The sequence below is a fragment of the Garra rufa genome, chromosome 7 (assembly GCF_049309525.1).
Source record: "Garra rufa chromosome 7, GarRuf1.0, whole genome shotgun sequence".
Taxonomy (NCBI): domain Eukaryota; kingdom Metazoa; phylum Chordata; class Actinopteri; order Cypriniformes; family Cyprinidae; genus Garra; species Garra rufa.
Window position 1 is genome coordinate 10,689,298 of NC_133367.1, and position 27,166 is coordinate 10,716,463.

At 34.9% G+C, this 27,166-nt stretch overlaps 2 protein-coding genes across 2 annotated transcripts in view; both read right to left on the minus strand.

Moving 5' to 3' along the window:
- LOC141337911 (uncharacterized) overlaps positions 1 to 27,166 on the minus strand; it is a 536,025-nt gene that overhangs the window by 328,737 nt on the left and 180,122 nt on the right. The gene's annotated exons all lie outside the window — the stretch shown is intronic.
- Positions 3,733 to 26,635, minus strand: LOC141338849 (protein NLRC3-like). The gene is made up of 10 exons (XM_073844464.1): positions 26,550 to 26,635; positions 26,264 to 26,320; positions 25,510 to 26,028; positions 25,278 to 25,426; positions 17,731 to 17,828; positions 15,546 to 15,623; positions 7,951 to 8,058; positions 7,665 to 7,755; positions 5,620 to 5,815; positions 3,733 to 5,537 (listed from the first exon to the last, which is right to left on the minus strand). The coding sequence occupies exons 1-10, from the start codon at positions 26,569 to 26,571 to the stop codon at positions 3,733 to 3,735; spliced, it is 3,123 nt and encodes a 1,040-aa protein (XP_073700565.1). The 5' UTR covers positions 26,572 to 26,635.

Consider the following 27,166-nt stretch of genomic DNA (forward strand, 5'->3'; position numbering starts at 1 on the left):
TCAGATTTTTTCACAAAAACAAAACATCTTATACAATGGCATTTCAGCCTTTATAACTTCAAAAGGTATAAATCAAGTATAAAATTTATAATATTTATTTAAAACATAAATATTACCGTCTTAATTGTTTAGGTTTTTAGAAAGCACATACCTTCTTTCACATTTACAACACTAATGTGTTTGCTGCATAAAAACATGGGTCAATATTTGTAATAATCTGACTAAACAGCTGAAAATTCGCAAATTCATTCTGTCACAAGGTGGCGCAGCAGGAGCGCTGAAATATTACCGTTTTCCTAGTTACGGCTGTACACAAAGCAGTATTGAGCATTAAGCATTCTGAGGACAGTCGTTAACTTCAGATACATTCATATAAAGACATCCTTGCCGCGTTTTGACTTTGAAACGTGCAGCGTGCATATATATTCAATGACGTCTTTGCCTTTTGAAGTTTTATCCAGGCCTATCGGGATTCTAGTATTTCTGTTCCCAACTCTTAAACTTATAATTAAGCCTTTTCTTATACTATTTAATATATTTAAAACTTTTTATAGCCTTAAATTTGATACAACTAAATTGAGGTGTTTTAAGGACCCACAGGAGCCCTCTACTTTAAAATAGTCCAGTGAAACATTTTGGTAGCCCGACTAGAAAACACAACAGCCCCAAGACATCGGGCTGGCGATTTTGTGAGCCCCAAATTCTCGTTTTAAACATAATACGTATTTGACGTTTTCAAGCCATCATGGACTGAGTAATAGGCTCCCGGTATATTTTATCTGCTGCTCTGTTCCATCAGCATAACAAAAAAATAACTATTTAATATGAAAGCGAATTAATATGAAATTGATGCAACTGCATATTCAAGCACTTTCAAGCACTTCATCCAAAATCCAAACATTTTTCAAACCTTGAAAACACTACATTAAAATTTATAAATTTTATAATTTAACAAGATTTTCATGATGGTATACACTGTGTGCATAATTATTAGGCACGCTGATATTGTGGTCATATTTTTTTTTCCAAGCACATTTGACCAATTCCAAACCAGATCAATCTTAATAACTACTATTCATTTCATATTTAATTATTTATAAGTGAAATATAATTGTCCATGAAGGCTGGAAGTGAAAAACTCCTCATATTCAGGTGTGCAGAATTATTAGGCAAATTTTCTTTTACAGATAAAATGAGCCAAAAAAAAAAAAAAAAAAAGATTTACTTCAGACTGAAAAATCAAAAACTATTAAATGCCCATGAGAAGGATGCAATACTAATGCAATACTGGAATTTGCTAAGTTAAGGCATGACCACCGAACAAAAAAACGCTTGTTGCGTCTGCATTGTCAGAAAAATAGGTGGAGGAGAAAAGATGCATGGTAATTGCAAAGATTTACGATGAAGAATTAGTTATGAAACCATCGAACCATTTAGTCTCCAGTGCCACCTTTTTCCAGAACTGCAACCTACCTTGAGTCTCCAGAAGTGCAATGTGTCAGGTTCTCAGAGACTTTGCTTGGGCAAAAAAACCTAAAAAATGACTCAATTAATAAGAATAACATTCTGAAGTGTTGTGAAAAACATGGAGACTGTTTTTTTTTTATAGGCTTTATAGACAGATTAGTTGAGAGTGGCTCTTAAAGGACCAGCACCACATCCTCTTGCAGCACCTTTCAAAAATATATTTTTTCCAGAATCTGGCAGTAAGCTTTAACCCTTAAAAAAAAAAAAAAAAAGTTACACATAGGTGCAAAATGGACAAAAAATGTCCATGTCCAAAAACTGCCATAAAAATATGATTTATTAATATTTTTTCCCACTTTCACTGATGTCAATTTTTTTAACCAGCATCTGTTCTATCCATAGATAGCAAACATTCATTAATTTTCTGAATTTTAACCCTTTAAATTCTGGTTTGTTTACATAATGCCACAGGTGTTTTTTTATGAAAAAATGAAAAATAGTAGTTTAATAGTAATTTTCATATATTAAATGATAAGCAGAATTTTTTTTTCTTTACTTATTAGCTTCTTGGGTGTGTCAATGAAGAACAACAACATTAATTTTGAGGCATTTATATTTTTTATGTAGTGTCAGATTTAAAAAAAAAACTAACACTTAGGGCCATAATGGACAAAAATATCCATGTCAAAGAACTGTCATAGAAATGTTATATATTAATATATTTTTCTACTTTCACTGACTGTTGTTTTTCATCAGCATCTCTTCCATTCATAATTACCAAACATTAATTCATTTTCAGAATTGTAATGCTTTAAAAGCTGGTTTCTTTCCATAATGCTGTCTGTCAGTGGGCAACACTAGCTCCAGAGATTCCTCTGCTGAGTAAAGTCTCTTCATCTTGCAAGCAATGAAATGACCAAGCCCTCAAGCACTAAATATGTCTAGGTTTTGCTTTGTGAACACCTGTCTGGGCTGTGCGAACACTCAAACTTTGTATAAAATCTACCAGACTAAACAATCAGCGTTTTCTTGCGGTGAAAACAAAAACAATCTGTTTAAGGGCTTCTGAACTTCTACATCAAATTCAAGCTCACATTTTATTTCTGTACAAAAACAATAACAAATGAAAAAGTGCAATCAAGGAATAAGATGTGTGTTTGGGTGAAAAAGAAGTCTTCAACGCTCATTAACCTTCTTTGACCTTATTCCTAGTTTTCACATGGCCCTATGACCCTGCCAAGGGTGAGACTCATATACATGGAGTGGGATTTTTGATTGCCAGTACAATATCATTTCTTTCAAACATATTACACCCATAAAAAATTTAGTAAACACATGCAAACCACACTCTGACATCCTTACCAACATACCCACACAATTTTAGCTGCATTATTTTTCCAATTGACTCTATAATAGGCTATAATATGCCTAAGCAGAAAACACAAAAAGTGAGTATTTCTTACATATGCCAAATTTGAAAAAAATGGCACGATCTAGTAAAAAATGGTAAAAATTTAAAATTTGAAGCCTTTCCGATAGAATGAATTCCTATTAGCAAATGTTGCATAATTTTATAGTCAAATGGCCCTGGGTTAAATAAATGCAGTTTTAATGGGTTTCAATGTGGACATTTTTGTCCTTAAGGTCCTGAGTGTGAGTATTTTTTGTACGGAGGGTAAAATCGATTTTTTTTTAAGGAAATGAGGGTGAAATATTAAAATTTCAATAAAAATACACACCTGAGCCACGATTTATGCAGTTGGCATTAACACAGACACACTTAAAACAAAAAACAAAACTGAAATGGACCAAAATGTCCATAAGGTCGCACAAGGGTTAAGAGTTCATTTTGGTCCATCTCTGCAAGACAGACATTTCAGGACAGTAGATGGACTAAAACTGAAGTCCCAAAACTTACTGCCAAATTCTGGAGGATAAACTCAAGAGAAAGTCTCTGAGAACCTGACACATTGCACTTCTAGAGACTCCAGGTAGGTTGCAGTTCTGGAAAATGGTGGCACTGGAGACTAAATGGTTCCTGATGGTTTCATATCTAATTCTTAACATTAATTCTTACTTTATTTGCAATTAACATGCAACTTTTTTTCCTGCCTAATAATTATGCACACATTGTATATTTCTCTAATTTCCCACGCATTTTCCAGGACTAAAGAAAATCAGTAATTAGTTTTAAGAATAATTTTTCAGGTTTTCCAGGATGCATGGGAGCCCTAGATAAAAGATGAAAGCAAAAAAATGATTAACTTACAGAGCTCTTTTGGAGGTTTTGATGACTGCTGATAATCTAATGAGACACTCGTCTGATTTCTTGAATTTCTGAAGCTCAAACTCCTCCAGCTCCTCCTCTGATGTCAACAACACAAAGGCCAAAGCAGACCACTGGGCAGGTGAAAGATCAGCAGATGAGAGACTTCCTTTGCTAAGGTGGGTCTGAATGTCTTTCACCAGAGTTTGGTCGTTCAGTTCATTCAGACAGTAGAACAGATTGATGGATCTCTCTGGAGACAGATTACCTTCCAATTTCTGCTTGATGTACCAAACAATTTCCTTTATGCTCTTGTCATTGTCATTTTGCTGTGTCAACAGACCCTGTAAGAGTCGCCGATTGGACTGGAGTGACAAACCAAGGAGGAATCGAAGAAAAAGATCCAGATGTCCATTATCACTCTCTAGTGCCTTGTCCACTGTAGTCTTGAGCAAATCAATCATGTTTTCACTTTTGAAAATAAATATACTTTTCTTTTTTGTGTTTAATTGTGCATAAAGAGCTGCAATAAACTCTTGAATGCTCAAGTGAACAAAGCAGTACATGGTACCAAGAACAATCCCAGTTTCCTCCTTAAAGATCTGGGTACACATGCCTGAATACACTGATGCCTTATAGACATCAATACCACAGGCTTCCAGATCTGTGTCATAGAAGATCACATTGTTCCTTTCCAGCTGATGAAATGCCAGTTTCCCCAGTGAAAATATGGCATCTTTATCCCAGGAAACATCTGGTGTGTATTCTCCATCATACTTTCGTCTGCTCTGCTGGATCTGAAATCTGAGAAAGTGTGTGTACATTTGTGTCAGAGTCTTGGGAGTGTCTTCAGTATTTGACTCCTGCAGTGTTTTGGAGGCATCATCAGCCTGATTGTTTTTCACAACATTTTTTATTTTTGCCTCTAAAATGTTTTGGAGAACAGTGGCTGAAATCCAGCAGAAGACTGGGATGTGGCACATGATAAAGAGACTCTTTGATTGTTTAACATGATCAATAATTTCTTTGGCCAGATTCTCATCTGTGACTCTTTTTCTGAAGTACTCCTCCTTTTGTGCATCATTGAATCCTCGTATATCTGTCAGCCGGTCGATACAGTCAGGAGGAATCTTACTGGCAGCTGCTGGTCTGGTGGTGATCCAGATGAGAGCAGAAGGAAGCAGATTTCCCTTGATGAGGTTTGTCAGGAGAACATCTAGAGAGACTGGTGAAGATACATCATGCAACGTCTCATTATCCTTAAAGTTTACAGGAAGTCGACATTCATCCAGTCCATCAAGAATGAACAGGACTTTCTGGTTCCTTCTGGTAAGGTTCGGTCCTTTTGTCTCTGGGAAAAGCTGAGTTATAAGGTCCATCAAACTTAATTTTTCTTTCTCCTTTAAGTTCATCTCTCTGAATGGAAGAGGAAATATGAATCTGATATCTTGATTTTCTTTTCCTTCAGTCCAATCCAGAACAAACTTTTGCACAGAGACTGATTTTCCGATGCCAGCAACTCCTTTTGTCAGTACAGTTCTGATCTGCTTGTCTTGTTCAGGTGCTTCAAACAAATTTGTGCACTCAACCTGTATTTCTTGTGAGTAAGAACGTCTGGAAGCAACTTCAATCTGTCTTACCTCATGTTCAGTATTGACCTGTTCACTACAACCCTGAGTGATATAGAGATCTGTGTAGATGTTATTCAGAAGTGTAGAGTCACCTTGCTTTGCAATTCCTTCAAGCACACACTGATACTTCTTCTTTAAGCTACACTTTAGCTGATGAATGAAGACCAGCTCATCTAAACAGAAACAAAAATACACAATATTTTAATCTCCTACAATTATAAGTGACAGTCTGACAAATTGTCAAGAGTATCTTACCTTCTAGAGTATCAGCAGCTTCATCTTGCTTCATCTCCCTCAGGAAGTAGAGTGTGAGATCAAGAGCTGCTTCTTTGATACTGCATCTGTTCTCATTAAAGTCCTTCACAAAGTATTGCAAGTCCTCTTTTTGTAATATTTTCTTAAACTTGTCCAGTTCTTTCTTTAGAAATGTGATTATTTTGCTCTCAAGATCCTACAAAGCAAGAAAAAATTAAATGAAAGAAAACAAAATGGACATGGACAAAATTATTGGCACCCTTGGTAAATATGGGCAAAGAAGGCTGTAAAAATAAATCTGCGTTGTTTCTCCTGTTGATCTTTAGTCAAAAAATCTGCAAAATTCTAACATTTCATTAAAAACAAACAATTTTAAGTGGGGGGAATATAATATTATGAAATAAATGGTTTTCTCTAATACACCCTGGCCATAATTATTGGCACCCTTGTATTCAAAACTTTCTGCAACTTCCATTTGCATGAAAAACAGCTCTGATTTTTCCCTCTTCATGCCTGATGAGGTTTGAGAATATATGGCAAGTGATTTTAGACTATTCCTCCATACAGAATTTCTCCAGATCCTTCAAATGTTGGTGCTCAATCTTCTTCAGTTTATCCCACTCATTTTCCATAGGATTCAGGTCAGGGAATTGGGATGGTTATGGCAGAATCTTGATTTTGTGTTCAGTGACCAGTTTTTGTGTTTATTTTGATGTTTGTTTTGAATCAATGTGGTGATGGAAGATCTAACCATGACCCATTATAATAATTCTAACTGAGAAAGTCAGTTTTACCTTTTTTTATCTGTTGGTATTTGATATAAAAATTATGACATGTATCTGAACAAGATGTCTAGGACCTTTGGTGTAAAATAAGGTCCACAAAAAAGAACATCTGGTGATATATTTAAATGGGGACATGGGGCACTTTTTTATCCCTGTGTGCACCAAACCTTTAATGTGTTCTAGCTATATAAAAAAAATAAATAAAAAAAAAATTAAAAAAAAAAAGGCAATAAAAGCCAGTCCTGGCTGAAGTTCCAGTATGGTAAATTAATATGGTGCTTTTTGTTTTCGCATGAGAGTAGATGATTTGTTTCTTGAACAGTGTCTGAAATGACTTGTGATGGAGGTGCAGTTTTCCTTTATTTTTTATATTTTTTTCTGACACTAAAATTCAACTGATTTCTGCAATTTTCCATCTGTGATCTTTGAAGAGTATTTGGCCACTTAAATTGTTCTCTTTGCTGCACATTAAGACAATATTGACACACATCATGTTTCAAGCTGATTTTTAATATCTCCATTCCATTAAAACTTCTTAATTATTTCCCTGATGTTGGAAATGAGAATATTTAATGTTTTATGTATTTTCTTAAAGCCGCTTTGTATTGTGTAAAGATCAACAATCTTTTGCTGTACACCAGAAGTATATTCTTTGGTTTTATCCATTGTGATGAATGATTAGGTTGGTTTGGGCTTTGTGTTACTAATATTTATTCATCTGTGCACCAAGACGTCATGACTGGACAACATCATGTTTCCAGTCACCTTGGTGGGCTACGAAATTGGAGATTTCAATGGAAATATATTTAGGAGATAATTTACTTATAAGAATTTCTTAGGGTGCCAATAATTGTGGCCAGGGTGTATTAGAGAAAAACATTTTTTTCATAAAGTTATATTCCACCTCACTGTAAATTGTTTAACTTTAATGAAATGTTTCGAATTTTTGACTAAAAGAGCTAAAGGAGAAAAAAAAATGCAGATTTTCACAGCCTTCTTTACCCATATTTACCAAGGGTGCCAATAATTTTGTCCATGACTGTAGATATGTTAAAAACTACTATATTTATCTAATAATTAAAAATATTTGTAAAAAAAAAATAAATAATCTATTTGAGACAAACATTAATTAGCTGTCAGTATCAATAATACGTTCATATTTCATGGGTTCTTACATTTCTCACATTTCTCTCACACTCTATTCAATAACATATTTGTTTGTCATAATTATCAATTATTTATGAAAATGTGTTTAATTACCTGAAAGATCTGCAGGAAACTGTTTGTAAAGTCCTTGTAGTTCCTGTTAGTCTGGAAATCTGGATTTAAGGTTTCATTCTGAAGCCTGATGCTAAAAATAAATCAAATTACTGCATTTCTGGGGAAAATATGACTAAAATCTCTTGTAAACATTTTTTAGCAGAGGAAAAAAAACAAAACAATACTTTGATAAATTTATGAACTATAAAGTTTCATGATAATTACTTCCCGATACACTTTCTGACACAGAGTATGTGTAAAGAAAAATAAGAAACACATCAAATACCGTTTGGTTTGTGATGCTGTTTCTCCACTGAAGTTTGGTATTTCACCACCCTTTGACCAGTCACTCTTCACAGACACAGAGCTGGACACATGTGAGCCTGATCTTACACTAATGACACAGAGAGAAAAGAAACTTTACTACAGGAGGTTCATCTGTGTTTTATATTGGCACTCATTATTTCTAGTCCTTCACAGAAACACTTGCAGAATTTTTAAAATTTGTTTTCAGACTCACACATTTTTAAACAACTTCTGCTTAGTATTTATGATCTAATTGAAGAGAACATTTTCTTTTTTGACCAAAATAGAGAGCAGAAATGTCAGTGCTTCACAGTTCTGTTAGCATACTTCAATTAAAGGGACCACTATTTTAAAAGTTCAACACTTTTTATCGGATGTAACAAAAACAGTAGCAATGTCATCAAAATAATTACCACATCCATTTGAACCCGAGTCCAAGCTTGAGATGAATGTTTCACAGTGGTAAACTTTTATTTTGCAACTCTCCTACCTTTTGTATGGAAGCCGTTTTCCGAGAAAATATGAAGTAAATCATAGAGACAGAAAAGTCACTGTATAAATGAATTATGAATGACCCACACACACTTCTAATGTGGCCCTCCCATAATATCAGAGGTAGCAAAAACCAACTATTCAAAATCAAATTCATCTACATCATACTTCAAGACCACTGTCATCTAAAACAAATGACAGTGATTTACAGTCAAGCGAGACCTTTTTCATTTGGGACACTACTTTACCATGTCTTGAAAGCTCTACAAGCAAGAGTTCATTTTTAATGAAAGGTTGAAGTACTGGTTCAAGCAGCAGCATTATGGGAGTGAAGGCATCCTGTATAACAATGCCATTCGGTACAATAATGTTTACTTAAGGAAAATAATGTGTTGGACTTGTAGCGGTGCTGCGCTGCACAGACTGATCCATGTTTGATATCAAAGTACACTTCTTCTGACTTTGTATCTACGGATTAAACATCAGGGCTGTACAGTGCGACATATGTGTTGAATATGCTACGAAAAAAATTAGTCTGTGTGATGAATAAATATACCACGATAGCATGCGTGCATGTGTTTGAGCCTGTGCACAAACCTGTTGTCCAACAAAGTGAACTTTTAATGACGCTTTTGCTACAAATTCATTTCATAACATCACTCAAGTGTTTGAAATGACTTCCTTTTGAGATCTAATGTGGTTTGTCACAGAATGAGGTAAAATCAATATTTTATAGTATTCTATACAGTGAAAAAGATTAGCATTGCATTATAAATATACTTTATCTGTCACTTTATTTTAAGGTCCAGTTCTCTATATTAATTAACTGTTAACTATGATTCTTGCCTTTAACTCCTAATTACTGCTTAGTAAGGTAGTTTATGTGTTGAGTAGGATTAGGGATGTAGAACATTAGTTTAGCAGAATGTGTGTGTCACGGTCCGATTGGAAAGATGAGGTGAGGACTCAAATGCAGTAAGTAGGCTCTTTATTTAGAAAAACAAAACAACAAAAACCAACCCAAGGGGGAAAACAAACAGGCTGGCCAGGATGGAGCTCAGCAAGAACACGCTGAAAACTAACATTGAAAACAACTACTCACATCAAACGTATAACAATTCAGCAAAGAACAGCAAACACAGGAAGACTAAATAGAACAGGTAATGAGCGAGACACAGGAGGAAACACTGAAACAATAACGAGGTAACAAGATGGGCGGGGTCCGACAACAGACAGGAGCACATGGCAACAAACAAACACACTAGAAGCCATGTGCTCAAACATAAACACAGTGTCCTCTGGTGGCCATCCCTGGTACACCAGCGGAAGACTGTGACAATGTGCTTTAGAAGTACTAATGAATAGCCAATATGCTAGTAATATGCATGCAATTAGGCAACTAGTTAATAGTAAGAACTGGTCCCTAAATATACCCAACACAGCTTGAAGAACAGAGATAAACCATTTAGTCAAAATCACATGTTTATTGTCTTCATGTTTCATCAGTTAAATTTTTTTTTGTAGTTTTTTTCAGCTACTGCGATAGCCTTTGTTAGGGATTTCCTATAAAGTCATATTGCATATTTGCTTTCATGTGTGCGCTCACTAATGCTCACAACACCTTATTTTGGATAAAAACAAGAAAATAATACTTCTAAGTTTTTATCCAGTGTTTTTTATTTTTCAAATCTCAGTAGATGCATATGATTTCCTGACAAAAATGAAAAAAAAAAAGTTAAAGATTTTTAATCATAAAATATACTGTACATTACAAACATAACATACATGCATACATCCGGGAGCCAAATACGAGTATGTATGCGACAACTGCGTATTACATGCACATCAAACACATGCATATCATATGCACGCCAAAGTGAATTTCAGCATATTAGTGGCACACCAAATAGAAACAGACAATCGTGCAACTGTTACGCATTTACATGAGACTGAGCTCTCGAATCAGTACATTATAATGAAAACAATACCTTAAAAAATAAAAGCAGGTTTTTGTGATCACATCATTTTAAAAACAGCGATAACAATGTAGAGAATAGTGACTTGTGTCCAGAAGCAGGTAAATGATTATTTTCAGCGATTGAATCATGATCAGGATTTTTTTTCAGTCACTGTTTTATATTACTTTGGTTGTCTGACAACAGAAACACTAAAATATAACAATGGAAGCATTTTGTTGAGAACGTGGCTGCATCACATGGCAGTATGTGGGCACAGAGAGGCAAACTAATGTAATAATAAATATATGTAGATGTTGCATGTTCAGAAGAAGTGAGCTGTCCTGTCCTGCAAATAATGTAAACTGGCTCAGTGCAAAGAAAGAGAAGTAATGGGAACTTGGTATTTCTGTTCTATTTCTTTCATGTGTCTAATAGACATGAATTAGTTATTTGAAAAACATCTGACCTTTGAAAAATGTTGTTTTGAATTTGAAGTAATATAATGTCTTACTCAAATTTAATCAAACTCCCAAACAACTAGAGCTATTATATTTGACTCGATGAGAACTTTTAAATGAAATATGACACATGACTGTCTGAGATGTATGATGTTTCTGACATAGAGTACATGGCACAATTTTTTTTTCGTTAATTATATTTAAAAAAAGTTCTATTTATCTGCAAAAACTCAACACTACTTAGGAGTTAATCAAAATGGCCAAATGAATTGTAAAGGTCAAACTCGAAGCTTTCAAATTATACCTATTTTGTGTTGATCAATGCAGTCATTTCAGAAAATATGATTATTATATTTTCCTTCGCTAGAGGGCACACGCTGGCGATACACTCTGGTTTAGAGGAACTAGGCAGCACTGGTTAAGAGTTGATCAAATTGGTTGGATGCATTCAAAAGCTGAATTTCTAAGCTTTAAAGGGATGGCGCACCCAAAAATGAAAATTTGATGTCTATCTGCTTACCCCCAGGGCATCCAAGATGTAAGTGACTTTGTTTCTTCAGAAGAACACAAATGAAGATTTTTAACTCAAACCGGTGCAGTCTGTCAGCCAAATAATGGCAGTGGATGGGCAACAAACCTTCAAAAGTTTAAAGGAACCGTATGTAAGAAATTTATGTCAGTTAATCATAAAATGGCCCTGACATGTCACTAGACAATAAGAAATCATGTTCATTTCAAATACTTATATCACTGACAACAGTGGTCCGGCCAGGATATTGTCATTTAAAAGTGAAAGTTGCAGCCCTCAACTGATGTTATTGTTGTCATTTTGTGTTTTGGTCTGAGGCTCCACCCTCCAGCTATCTACCAATCACGAAGTCAGTAGAGTTTTGTGATCCGGGTTGCCAGCTCTGTTACAGCTGCAGCTATACGAACGTGTCGGATAAAACATGTATAACGTTATGAAACCTAAAGACCTCGTTATGAATCCGAAATACGTCGTGACAAAGTCAGAAATAAAACAAGGATTTATATAGGAGATGCCTTTGAAAGATGGAGACGGCTGAAAACGGAGAAGTATTTGAAGACAGACGCCATCGTTGCTGATTTTCTCCTGAACAGGTAAGATTCATCTATGTTTGGCTAACTTTGCTTCCATACACAGTGGATTTTCCGCGGTCGGCCGTGCTAAATGCGTTCATAAAAAGCTTTATATCGCACCACTAGCAGGGTATGAAAACAATCTATGTTCCGACTGAAATGTGGTATTACAGTACATCTTTACGAAATATTTGGCTAATCGCCATCTGTAAATTTTTGCGATACCTAATTACTTCGCAAAACATCTCTTGTGAAGCATAAACATAATTAACAGAAGAAAAACAAATTACTGTGTAAGACTCGTCACTTGCCGTTGGAAGCTCCTTGTAGCAGCCTATTCCTACAGCTTAGCTGGCAACCTCGAGTCAGGGGGGGAGCGGGAGGGGATACACCGTTCTACAGTATTTTGAAAGTGATTGCAGTACCAGTTTTGGCCACAATCCTACATACGGTTCCTTTAAAAAAAACAAAAAAACATGCACAGACAAATCCAAATTACACCCTGCGGCTCGTGACCATACACTGAAACTATCACGAAACGATAGTCTTTCAAGAGAAACTGAACAGTATTTATGTATTTTTTGACCTTTGATATACAGCCATGTCCAACTGTCCTGAACATGAGCTCATCATTCCACATGTTACATGTGTTCGTGTCTGTCGGAGTATACGCAAATGCTGGAAGCGATTTGTCGCATGTTCACACAGTGCACAGAGATTGTGGGTATAGCAGCTATTCAAAATGGTAATTCTTTGCACTTATCCTGATTGTTCAAACCGATTTAATGCTCAAAGATTACGTTTGCTTGCGCAAACTCATCCTGGACTGTTGATTTTTCACCAATTTCCCTTTCTGGCGTTTGCGTATACTACGCCAGAGCACGTACACGTGTAACGAGCCGGATGATGAGCTCAGCACAGCTGGACGTCGCTGCGTATCAAATAGGGTTGTGAACCGACACTGGTCTTACGGTTCGGTTCAATTACAATTATCATGTCATCGATTCGGTTCAATACAATATCATGATGCATCACGATGCATTGACGAGGCACTGCATACTTTTTTTAATTTTACTTCAAATATATACCATTTTGATAATGAATACAAACAGTCAGATATATGAACTGAAACTTTAATTTTACCTTCTCAAAGAAAAGCCGGGGTTTTCCACCACAGAAAAGTGCCGCAAGTCTTTTGCTATAAAAGCTGCCACGGCTATAGTAATTTTAAACGCAAAAACTAAACCGAATGCGATTTCAAGCGAGAGGTACAGCTCAGATCTGATTTAATTGAAGCGAGGGAACGAATAGAGACCTGCACAAGCCCAGCCCGAGACGCTCAGACCCGAGCCCTGTCCTTGTACGACAATTTATCAGAACAGAGTTTGTGTTGCAGCCATTAAAATAGTCCAGTTTTGGATTCTAATGGCAAAGTGGCTAGATTTCGTTTTGTTTCTTTATTAAGTTAATTTAGAAATATGTTTGGAACATTTTATGTTTGTTAAATTCAAGCTTTTGTTTTTTAAAGTAATAACCTAACGGCCAAGGGGCCAGCGGCAATGAGTTGAGCATGTTTGATAAATTTAGCTTTCTCAAATCAACATGACTTGCATAAAAAAATCTATAGACATAAAACGCATGCATTTCACAATATTAATTTAAACATTTAACCTAGAGACATGTGCGCTGTTAGATGCATATCCAATCGTTTGTGCGGAGAGTGAAAAAAAGCACTTTGCAGCTGAAATGGAAGCGCCAGCACGATCACTGCATTTTTCTTAATAACAGTGGAAACCTAAAATACGCCATTTTTGATTTTAATGGTAAGAGTAAAACATCATTCGGAGCTGCAAAAGGTCTACTATTATTTTTTGTGTGCACTCACAATACCAACAAAACATTATATTTTTTGTAAAATAGCTAAAGAAAACGGCGCTGAGCCAGATAGACGTCTTTTCAACCAAATAAAAATAATGTTTCAGTCTTTTAAATTAATTACTAACAAAAAAGACATTTGTTAAATACACACTGATGTTTGTTAATTCGTTAAATGCACAGGTGTGTAAAGAAGAAAGTGGCAATAATCATTTCAGTTAAAATCTGAAGACTTATTTTATTCATATAGAATAACTCCCCTCCTTAGCCCAACCCCCGTCCCGGATCGGTTATGATCAATAACTGAACAGATACCGAATCGTCCTTGTCTGCATCACATAAACGTTTAATTTTGACACCCCTAGTATCAAAGGTAAAAAAAAATATATATATATATAAATACTGTTCAGTTTCTCACAAATAATGATCGTTTCGTGTCTTAGGACATCAATGTATCGTCACGAGTCGCAGGGTGTAACTTGGATTTGTCTGTGCATGTTTGTTTTTTTTACTTTTAAAGGTTTGGTGCCCATCCACTGTCATCATTTGGCTGACAGACTGCACCGGTTTGAGTTAAAATCTTCAATTGTGTTCTCCTGAAGAAACAAAGTCACCTACATCTTGGATGGCCTGGGGGTGAGCAGATAAACATCACATTTTCATTTTTGGGTGAACTATCCCTTTAAAATGATACTCAATAATTAAAAAGAAAAAAAAAAGTTATATAAAAGATTCCACTTACCAAGTGCTTTCCAACTGTTTTCTTAAATTCATGTGTCTAGGTATTATTTACACACGAAAGCAGCAATGGATTGTTTGACGTGTTATTTTTCATGATCTATGCATGTTTTGTGAAGTTACAAATAAAAGCGCAAAGTGAAACTCCAATCCTTGTTGTGTCCAGTTGTGCCTCAAGCCTGTTGGGTTTCACGTGTTCAAGCACCATGAGCAATAACTTTGGATCTCATTGACGGATTATGGGAAGTCTAGGCTCATTTTATTCGGGAGAGTTTTCTGAAAATAATGTAGAGCCATTTTTCAAGATCGAATACGTGTTTCTTAAAGTTAGGAATAAAAACCCAACATGAAGCATAGGCTGTTCCTCACTGCACCTGTCTAGTTTAATGTGTTACAGCTCTATCAACAAAATCTTTCTATTTGATCAATTAGTGTAATTTTGGGCTCATTTTAATGAAGAATTTTCTTAAAATAATGCTATGCATGTTTTCTGAAGTTACGAGACAAAAAAGCCACATGCCAGCTGCCTTTTTTAGCTAAGCTAAGTGCCGTTTGATGTGTTTTATAAACTCATGAGGAATATCTTTAGATACAAATGACTGATTATAGTTATCAATGTATTATTTTCCTGGGGGTGACTTCTTGTACAAAAACTCCAAACAATTATACCCATTGTATTCTACTTGATGAGACCTTTGGCATATGACACATGAAGATCTGAGCTATAGCATGTTTTTGACATATTACGGTACATGGCACAAAAAAAATGGTGCTTATTTTCGCAGGGGAGGCGTCTAGACACCTCAGGTTTAACGGGTTAATCTTCTTTGCTGTTGCTCCTAGCATTTTAATGAAAACTCTAAAAATATTTATTATGAATTGTATGTAGTTGAAATATTTTTCAATTGAAAATCAATCTTTGTACAACCAACATTAAGATAAACATTAAATACCTTTTGGTAGATGATGTTCTTTTCTCACTGAATTTAGGTGGTTCTTCTTTTGAGCAGTCACTCTTCACAGACACAGAGCTGGACACATGTGAGCCTGATCTTACACTAATGACACAAAGAACAGAAAAAAAAAAACTATAGGAGATACTTCAGTCTCATTTGACAAGATTTTGTTTGCTAAATGTGAGTTTGTTTAGTCCAGTTTAACTACTAATTCAGTAACTCATCAGGGGTCCGTTCTTCGTACCTCGCTAACTCAGTTAGCTGGATTTGATTGTTGACGATTTGGCATGATCTTGGATTGTTTGGTTCTTCGAAGCTCATCCTGGACTTGCTGTCATAGCAACAGGTGCGCAAACTTAAACCTGCTCGGGAGCAGGTTTATTTCATGTAAACAGGATTTAGGCTGCGCTCCTGGCGGGTTATGATTGGTTGAAATGGCGAGGTCACATCTGATTGGTTAAAGAGCATGACTGACGCGGACTGACTCACGTGGGAAAAGAAAAGTATCTTGCAAGAAAGTGTATATATAATACACTACCGTTCAAAAGTTTGAGGTCAGTACATTTTTTTTTTTAAGAAATTAATACTTTTATTCACCAAGCATGTATTAAGTTAATAATTAAAAATGTATTAAGAGTTAATAATAAATAATTTACATTGTTATATATATATATATATATATATATATATATATATATTGAATAAACACTGTACTTTTTAAACTTGTTATTCATGAAAGAATCCTGGGGGGGAAAAATCACAGGTTCCAAAAAATATTTGGCAGCACAACTGTTGATATGATCCAAAATTTGTTCATTCTAATAATAAATCAGCATATTAGAATGATTTCTGAAGGATCATGTGACACTTAAGACTGAAGTAACAGCTGATAAAAATTCAGCTTTTCATCACAGGACTAAATTCTATTTTAAAGTATGTTAAAATAAATTAAAATAAACATTATTTTATATTGTAAAAACATTTTGCAATATTACTGTTTTTTCTGTATTTTTAATCAAATAAATGCAGCCTTGATGAGTATAAGAGACTTCTTTAAAGACTATTACAAGTCTTACTGACCCCAAACTTTTGAACGGTAATGTATAAAAAAATAAATAAAATAACATATCAAGGAAAAAACATGTAACATGGGCAGCATTAACGCATTTAATTTGTTCACTACTTTTTGCCAGCCCTCTCTCCTTGCTTTTCCAGCCTTTGCAGTTTTCCCTTGCGTTTTAAATAAACTCTGAAACTCCTGAAATCCCTCAATCAAGAGTTCTTGCTCTGCTGCAGAAAAATACTGAGCGCGCTCCTTCGTCATGTTCGCCAACCAATCAAAGCGTTGCCCATCAATGTTTCTACTATCGATACGTAGCCCCTTTTAAGCCACCCAGTGATCTCAAATGACTTCATCCAGCTATACTAATCATCAACAACAGGTGCGTTCGGAGAACCGGAATTGCGAGCTCATAGTTAGCGCGATGATTTGATCTTGGATGTGTCATTTGATCTTGGATGTAGTAAGCGAGGTACGAAGAACGGACCCCAGGCCTGCTATAAAGGAATCATCTAACAGTCGAGTAAAGTGCTGCTTTCTCATCCTGCACTATTTCATCTGCACTAAAAAAACACAACTTACTATTTTAACCATATTAAAACTGTTGAGTAAATAAACTCGGCTGAACCCCACTGACAGAAAAATACATACCAAAACAAAAATAACACCTTGTATCGATAGCAATAAATGTAATGAACAATGAACTCTGTGCAGTGAAGAAGTCCCTTAGAAATATCCACAAATTTACACTGTAAGAGTTTGACGTATAATTTTATTAATGTACATTAAATCTAGTTTGCCAATTTTTTTTACATTTAATACCCACTAAATATGCAACCCCAAACATGTAACACAATCAGCTTTATATGATATATTATGGATGATCTGTTGATGTCATTTCTACAGTTTCTGAAAGTTAACAGAAGATAATTCTAGCAACATACAAACATGCTGTTCTTCTCTTTACACAAATGTGGTTGTTTGAAGACAGTATCTTGGAGAAACTAAATTTCATTCAAGACAATTGACATGGAAACAGTGAGAAAAACACTCCATTATTGATTGTTTTTTTCTTCACAGAAAGTGTTTAAAATAATGCTCTGAAAACAGACTCAGTCTTACCTCTGTTTGTGTGAGAGACTCATCTCAGACGGAGAGTCCTTTCCTCGCTCCTCTGACATACTGCAGATAAACTGCTCAACACTGGGATCTTTGTGTCTCTGAAGACGATCAGATGCTCATCATGACCTGAACATGACAAAGTGTCTCTGACATCAATATCAGGATAGTTCAGATCACTCACAACACATGCCGTTATTTACATGAACATTACTATGCAGCAACTTTCGAAATATTAAGAAGTTTAAAAGAACATTCATTTGTTGCTGAGGTTTATCGATCTCTCTATCCGGAACTGATATAAAGTTGGTTCGACGTTTGACGTTGGATGTCTGACAGATATTCAGCCATGAAAACAATCAATATATCCTTAGTGGATGAGTTTAACTGTATAAAAATGAGCTTATTTGTCAAATATGGAAACGTAGAACTTAAAGGAACACTCCACTTTTTTTGGAAATAGGCTCATTCTCCAACTCCCCCCCGAGTTAATAAGTGCAAAGCTGCGAGTTTCTAGGCTGATAAGATTAGGAACTACACTTCCATTCCGGCGTAATAGTCAAGGAAGTTTGCTGCCGTAATATGGCCGAAGCAGGCGGAGTATTATCAGAAATTAGTTCCCAGCTAGTTTAGCATTTGCACATGTGCTGCGTGGTATTACTGCTCCTGCTTCGGCCATATTACGGCAGCAAACTTCCTTGACTATTACGCCGGAATGGAAGTGTAGTTCCTAATCTTATCAGTCTAGAAACTCGCAGCTTTGCATTTCCACCGGTCTTAGTACACGATATAACTACAGAAGAGTCCAGTTTTAAATAGGACAAATATCGAAACTCGTTGGTCATTTTTGAACGTGATGCTATTGGTATAATAGGATTCAATGATCTATGCTAAGCTATGCTAAAAGTGATATCACCAGAACAGGAGAACGACTGAATGGATTTCAAAACGGTAAAACTCAACTTATTAACTCGGGGGGAGTTGGAGAATGAGCCTATTTCCAAAGAAAGTGGAGTGTTCCTTTAACACAGCTGATGGTTTATTTGTTTAAATCCTCATCAATATGTTGTAACACATAAAGGCTCTAGCAGCGATGAGCTCGTGTTTAGGTCAGCTAGGGACCGTCTACAAAGTACATGTGAAAGGATAAAACCATTAATGGTTTCCCATGGGAATGATTTTTTTGTTGTTGTTGTTGTTGTTTGTTTTTGTAGTCAACTAAACAAGAGCAATTTGTGCACCAATGTCTTTGAAAGATATAAAGACAAACACGTATAATGCTCACCTGCATTTCAATAAGAAATATTGTAAACAAGATATGTGACTGCGATTACTAATATTAAAGAAATAAAATGAAAACAATATAAATGATCATTGCAGCAGGATTATTCCAGATCCTTGTGAGAACATTTTAATGTTCATTGTATTCACAGAACTATGACACCAAAAAGTTGCTATTGAAAATAAACCAATAAATAAATTCATTTAAAATAAACACACTTCTGTATCACCTTCATGGTGTGTGTCTTATTTGTTTTTATAGGAACATTGTTTTATTTTTTTTTTAGGTTACAGAACTATAACAGAACATGTGCCATAGAAACTCAACAATTCAGTCAAAGTTGGAAAAAGTGTTGTTTTGCCATTGTATTGACTTGAATTTGAAAATCAATTTAAAATAATAAACAAATAAACAGAAATATTCATAACACACAGTTTTATATCACAACACTAAAGGGTGTGTCTTGTTACAGATTATCAAACATTTTGGTGGTGGTTTTAGCCCCAGAACTAGAACAGAGCAGCCCAGCTAGGAATGTTATTGTTGGAATAATATTCAGAGAACATTAATGCTATATGTTCTGTTTTATTTTAGTTCCCAGAATATTCTCATAAAAGGTAGAATAACATTCTCTACAATCATTCTACAAATGTTTATTAATAACAACATTATCCTCTAACATTTTAATTGATTTAAGTGGGAACCTTCACATTGGATATTGAATGCAGACTCAAATGTTGCTCAGAAGTCAAATGTTTGGTCAAAAGTAAAAACCCAAACTTTGTTTACAAAAGATCTTATTGAGATGAACAGAGGTTTAGATGCTGATGTCTGTTTGAAAGTAATAATTTGGTTTGATGTTACCATAATGGTGAGAACTGTTTACAAAATTGACTCCTGACTCTTTGATGTTTCTGTAGCTGCTGTAGTTCTGTGTGTTATGGCTAAAGCAGGATGAAAAAATATGGTCCTATGATAGTGATCTGATTTTTAGCTAGTCTGACACACTTGCACATTGTGGTAACTCGATAGTTTTGAAGACAGAAGTTCAGCAGAATTGTAATTAAAAATGTTCAGTGATTTAAAAATAAATGTATTTGTCACAAACATCAAGAATCAGTGAATGAAGCTCAACAATGGAGACACGCTTCATGCTGCAATGTATTCTGGCTGCATCATACAAAACTCATCCAGGGCTCCCAGAATGCATTGCAGCATGAAGCATGTCACCATTGTTGAACTTCATTCACTGATTCTTGATGTTTGTGTGTGTCGAAGCATTCAGGAGCTCAAAGTGTTTCTCAAATGTAGTATATTATTGTGTTGTAAAAATACAGTTTTTCTGATGAATGTTATTTATACATAATATCATTTTAATAGCAGAAATTAAACTCTAGATGTGATCAGATCAGTATGTGATGCTATTGTTAACATCAGCAAGTAGTCAGCATCATCTGATCACAGTTTCTCTGGATGTTTTTGCCATAACAAACACAGTTACAGCCACCAAGAAAGAAAAATAAAAGAGTCAAACTGTCCAACTAAAGCAAACACTTTTCACCCTAATGGTGACATCAAACCAAACCATTACTTTCAATCAACATCTAAACCTCTGTTCATTTCAATAAACTTGTGTAAATGTATGACAGAAATAAAGCCGTTCTGGTTTCTAATAAGTGAAGCTGGTGATTCTGTTTTTGGAGTTATTTAATGACGCTGGAGCTTGACATCAAACAAAGATTGGGTTTTCACTTTCAACCAAAATTTGACATCTGAGCAATGTAAGTCCACATCTAGTGTGATGGGAATCTTTATTAGACTGTTAGAGGATAATGTTCTCACAATGTTACCAATAAACATTTGTAGAATGCTTTTAGGGAATGTGATCCTACCATTTAGCAGAATATTATGGGAACTAAAATAAAACTTGAAAACATTTCCAGAATATGAAACACTTCTAGCTGGGACATACTATTGAAAATCAAGCAATACATCCTTTTGTTTAAAATAAATACAGTCTTTTATCCCCGCTTCAAAGGCTTTGTCTTGTTACAGATTTTATAAAGAACATTTTGCATTAGTTTTCATTGTCAAAAGTGATGCAGAAGTAACTATTGGCATTCAAAACATAGCTTGCAGAGCCTTCCAAAGAGTGTCCTGTATTACTGCCTCCGAGAGGAACATACTGCTGTTTTGACTGAGTTTGACATTCAAGCTCTTTTATAAATTAATTTAATTGCATGCAGTTTTCCATCACAACTTCAAAAGCTGTGTCTTGTTACTGGTTTCTAGAAGAATATTTTAATGTTGGTTTTAGTCACAGAATTATAAGTGAACACATGCAGATGAAAATCAATTTCCAATTCAATACATCAATTAGAAAAAAATAAATAAAACTGAGCACAAAAGAGTTTAAAGGGTCTGTTTTGTTTCTTAAAAACACTTTTTTCTGTTCGAAAAAAGTCCACATATAGTATAGTATTTTATTGATACATAATACATAAATTATCATACGAATATGGAACAATACAAATTACAATGTAGCTCTAGATATAAATAAACACACATACATAAATATTTCATTATGCATTACCTCCTCCTAAATAGTCTAGCACTCTTAAGAGAGGCAGTATATTATTCTAGGGCTTTTTGTTGTTGTTGTTTGAAAGTTACTATACTTTTGAGTAAAATATTGAGGATGGTCCCATATGTTATTTCAGTGATATGTAATATAGAAAATTTATTCAAACAGGAAATGATACTGCTCAATGAACATTGATGTTAAGAAATTAATAAACATAATAATAATAATAATAATAATAATAATAATAATAATAATAATAATAATAATAATAATAATAATAATAATAATAATAAACCATTACAGAAGGTATTTAAATCGCAAAAATCATGTTCAATAATTACAATTATTGGATGAGTACAACTGACAAACGTGAAAAATTAGAATTACTGATTTTTTTGAAATTAATGTATTTATTTATCTATTTAAATTGTTTATTTTGGAGGGTAACATTATTGTTTTTTAAGTAACAGTTGGTAAACAATACAATTTGCATAACCCTTGCAGAATCTGCTAAATGTTTTTTTTTTTTTTTTTACCAAAATAAGGGGGATCACACAAAATGCAAAAATGCATTTTTTAGAACTGTTCTAAATTCCTAAAGTAAGACATTTTGCATCAAAGATGTTTACATACAGTATAGTCCACAACACAAAGTAATAGCTGAATTATGTCAGAAACAAAACTATATGTTTCCCAGAAGACAAAATTATTACAATTTACTCAAAGAGTTTGTGAGACCTGGAGATGTTTATAGAATGTAGATGTTCATATGTTTCAGAATAGTGGACAGTTTAACTACTCAAGACAAATAAAGGGGGAAAAAGGAATTTACAGGATTGTTTAACATTTAATACAATAGCATGTGTCCCGAATGACGTATGACAGTAAAACCTGAATTTAAATCTTAATTTGGGAATCAAAAACAAGACACACTTTTTGAAGTTGACATCGAATACTGTATTGATTTGAAATAAATGTATAAGTTTGAATGTCAAACTGTTTGTTCTAAACTAATTCATGCATTGGTTTAATTTTCAATAGTATGTGTTCGTTTATAGTTCTGTGACTAAAACCACCATCAACACACCCTTTGAAGTTAGGATAGAAGACTGTATTGATTTTAAATTAATTTATAAGATTGAATGTCAAACTCAGTCAAAGCAGCAGTATGTTCCTCTTGGGGGCAGTAATACAGGACTTTCTTTGGAAGGTTTTGCAAGCTATATTTTAATGTCAATAGCGTGACTTCTGCATCACTTTTGACAATGAAAACTACTGCAAAATGTTCTTTATGAAATCTGTAACAAGACAGCCTCTGAAGCTGAGACAGAAGCTTGTATTTATTTTAACTAAATTATGTGGTGCTTTCATGTTCAATAGTATGTGTTCTATTATAGCTACATGATTAAAAAATGTTCTTCTAGGAATCAGTAATAAGACACATTCTTTGAAGTTAAGATGGAAGAACGTATGTACTTTACATTGATTGACCTACTCGTTGATATTTCAATATCATGTGGTGTGTTATAGTTTTGTGAATAAAACCATCATTTAATTGTTCATCTATGAACCAGTAACAAGACACAGCCTTTGAAATTGAGCTGGAAAAAAACTGTTTGATTAAAAAAAAAAAAGATTCAAATTGAATTCAATAGCGTACATCCTGATTTACATTTGATCGTGAATGATGGCTGTAAATGTTGATCTTTGAACAAGTAACAAGACACACCACCTGGAGTTTACATATCAAACTATGTGCATTCTAAAATTTTAAACTCCTGAATGTCAAATTTGGTCAAAACAAGTTCAGTATCTTCATCTAGCGGGTGGTAAACTGCACAATATTTGTCATGTTTTACAAGCTTTTCTCAATGGTTTCATTTCAATAACTTTTGTTGTGCTATAGATCTGTGAATAAAACATATATCTAAATGTTCTTTTATGATCCAGTAATAAGACACAACCCTTAAATTTGAGATTTATGTTTTATACATTTCACAAGTAAAGCATTTAGATGAAATAATTGTGCTTATTGCTCTGCGTTTTGCACTTTGCAGACGGTCCCTGTCCTGCACTATTACATTATAAGCTCTACAATACCTTAAGGCAGATTAAAACAAATAAAACATATGGTGTGTTTGGAAACAGTTAGAAAGTAGTATGTTTCTTGTTATTGTGCTCAATCGTTAAAGAACTATTGAAGATTTCCAAGGCTGAATCTCTGACAAATGTCAAACATCGAACCAACTTTATATCGGTCTATCAGGAAGAACAGGTTTGATTTGTCCACAGAATGCTTTCGACCTCGCGTCTTAAAATAGAAAAAGTGGAAATAAAATAACCCTTTAAGAATTATTCTTAATACTACAGTTTTATAGACTTGTAAATAAGTTTTAACAGGCATCGTATTTAAAACGGTTTGTTTTAGTAATATCTTTCTGTCTGTCGGTCGTTTGTTATTTCGGCGACAGGTGTAAGTTATAACTGAACAAAACACGCTTAAATACAGCTATAAAATCCGTTCATCATCTCCTAAATAACTGTAATCGTGAAAGTATTCAAACTTACTTGCAATAGTTCAGACGATCTTGTGCTGTAGGAACAGAATCCGGAAGTCTTTAAAACACTTTCGGTTTGTGATCGCTGTTAAACACCTGAGCGATCAACACGATTGATGTTTGTCACATGATAGACTCCATCAAAGTCCAGTTAACAACAGATCTAGTGCATTACTGCCACCAACTGGACAGGAATGTAATGCACAAACACACCTGCTTTCTCCTTCTTTCTTCTAACAGCTGATCACAAACTAAAATAGTGCTGTTTCTTCATATTCTCCCTCTCCTGCAGATAATGCAGAATATATGCTCCATTCACCTCGCTCTTGTACATTTGTGAACTTTGTAGGTTTAGTTGAATAATGACAGACAAATCTGATAGGTAATAATTATTATATTACAGAATTATATCTTTATTTAAAGACATTCAAAGTTTTCAAACACATTCCTTTCAGTGCATCAACAGCCTATGAATTCAGAATAAATGATTTCATTCAGTTAGCCTGTAGGTTATGATGAATAATTAAGATATATCAAATGTATGATTTAATGAATTAGTTCAGAACTCAATATAAACAGAACTTATTTTATGAATTTATCATCTCTGTTCAGTTTTAAAAGTTGCTGTGATGTAGATGTGCCTTTTACAATCTGTTATTTAAGGTTTAAATAATTTTTAATTGCTTTTAGGAATACTTGCATGTTTAAGTATAAAACCAACAGTCTTCACCAAAGGCAAGATCTTTGAGCAGCTGATCTCAAACATGGAGGAAAGTGTACTAGGTAGGGTTGTGGAGTTACTGATGTTATGAGGTGTTTGTGCACCTGTCGCTCTTATCTTCTTTTTATTATTATTACTGCAGACCTTATAATTACATACAAGCTCAGGGAAAGATGGCTGTGTCTTTAACAATGAACATGATTTCACAATGAGCTGCATGTTTAATTTGAATCAAGAAACTTTACAGAGATTGACATTTTTGAAGCTGGATTATTTTGTGGCCTATTTCATGCATTTATTTTCAAACACAAATGATTCAGATTGTAAAATTACAGTAAAACCTTCAGCTTCACTGCTCCAGAGCATTGTAGTAGTTCAGTTATTAGCCAAAATGATCAGATTGACTTTTGCAATAATCTTCATTTCCTGTGGAATGTTTGACTTTGGGATTTTTAAATTCAGTTTTGTAATGTTGAGGATCAGCTCTGATATGGAGGACTTTAATGTCCCGTCACTCCCACACACAACCAGATTCAGCTTCACACTCTCTGAAACTAAGAACAGATGTTCATGTTAATTTACTGATATAAACACCAAATATCGTCACACAATATCATCCATTGAGAAAACTGTGAACCTTCAACACAATCCAGGTGTCGTCCATCATTCATCTTCACAATGTCCTCAAACATCTGTAGAAGATCATCAGGAGAGCTGCTCCTCTGAAGACTGAAGTGTCTGTTTGCACATTTCTGGATGATTTCCTGCAGGATGTGATTGGTTTGAGTGGGCTCTTGTGTGCTGAGCACCATGGTGTGTTGATAAACGCGCTCAGAGAAAGAGTGCAGCACCTTCTCCACACACTCTTGATCTTCTGCTGAACACGGCTCATGTTTGAGGAGCAGAAGGATCACATGAGGCCCTGGATCAGACAGATGGACACACTCTCTCACTGTCTGTGTGATCTGATGATCTGAGATGTTGGTCTGGAGCAGCTGAGGACTGTTGATGATGATCACGTGTCTGTCCTTCAGTCTTCCTGCGACTCTCTCTACAACATCTGGAGGAGCTTCAGTGTCAAACGCTGCTCGTCCTAATATGAAGTTCCCCACCAGACTGTTTTCTGACACGCTCCAACCCAGAAGAACAATCCTCACTGCAAACAGTCAAATCAGACATTCAGTGTCCACAATCCTCACATCACACAATAAAACGCAGCACATGTGATATGTAACATGTTATGACAACAAGATGTTTTTAATCCAACAACACAGATAAAAAATAACCAGATTCCACCAGTAGGAGATACATTTAATCACTTGTGTTTTGATGGGGATCGACTGATTATATTTTCCACCTAACTTCATTTAGTTATGTAGATACAGACTTACTCTGAGGAGGATATTCTTTGCTCCGTCTTCTCCTGCGAGGAGGATTGTGGACAATCACTGTATGAAACAAAAGTCTTAGATTATATTTGACCTTCATCATGTTCATCATATTTGAACAAGTGATTAAACCAGAAAAACTTAGTCTTGAGATGAAAATAATTTAGATCATTTTCACTAAATATGCAAAAAAAAGTGGATTTGAAATTGCTTCAAGAAATTAAAATTCTGTTGACAGAATTGGATGAAAATCTTCTTCAAGAATCAATGATGTGAGTGTGTTTTTTACCTGTGGTATCGGAGGTTGACATGTTGATATTCGGATCTCTCCTCCATTTATTTATTTAGTCGTCTGAGGTCTGTCTGTTCATCGTCCTGTAAGAGATGTTAGTGATTTTCAAACAGTAACACAGTCTCTGTTCATTCATCCAGTCTATGTGAAGCTCCATCACTGTTCTGATGTTACTGTGTACCTACGGTGAAAAGATCTCTCCATTCTTTATAAGTGGGAAAACTTAAAAAATCGGCAGTGTGTCAAATACTTATTTGGCCCACTGTATAAAGGTTTACATCTTACCTAGTGTAGAACCGTATACTGTCCTCATTCTTTAAGTGGCAACTGCAGACTGTAGTTGTCATGATCTGGGCTGTGGGGTTCCCTCAGCCACCTGAGGTCGCTGTTTTCCCTTCCCTGCACTGCACTTCCCTAATTGTACACTCCTGTCTTGTCATTAGCACTGATTACACTCACACCTGCTCACTATTATCTGGTCTATAAGAACTCTCATTTCTCACTGCTCTTTCTGGCTGCATTGTCTTTGTGTGTGTGTGTGTTCTCTATGTTTTGATCCGGCTCTAGATTGTGCTTCAGTTCTGTTTATTTTTGATCTTTGATTATAGTCGTGT

What these genes read in the sequence shown, in the direction of transcription:
- LOC141338849 (XM_073844464.1), bottom strand. Translation starts at nt 26,571, where the DNA reads ATGTCAACCTCCGATACCACAG. An exon ending in ACAGCATCACAAACCAAACG is followed by an intron (nt 7,756 to 7,950) that starts GTATTTGATGTG and finishes ATTTATTTTTAG; the next exon opens with CATCAGGCTTCAGAATGAAA. An exon ending in GTTTCCTGCAGATCTTTCAG is followed by an intron (nt 5,816 to 7,664) that starts GTAATTAAACAC and finishes CTTGCTTTGTAG; the next exon opens with GATCTTGAGAGCAAAATAAT.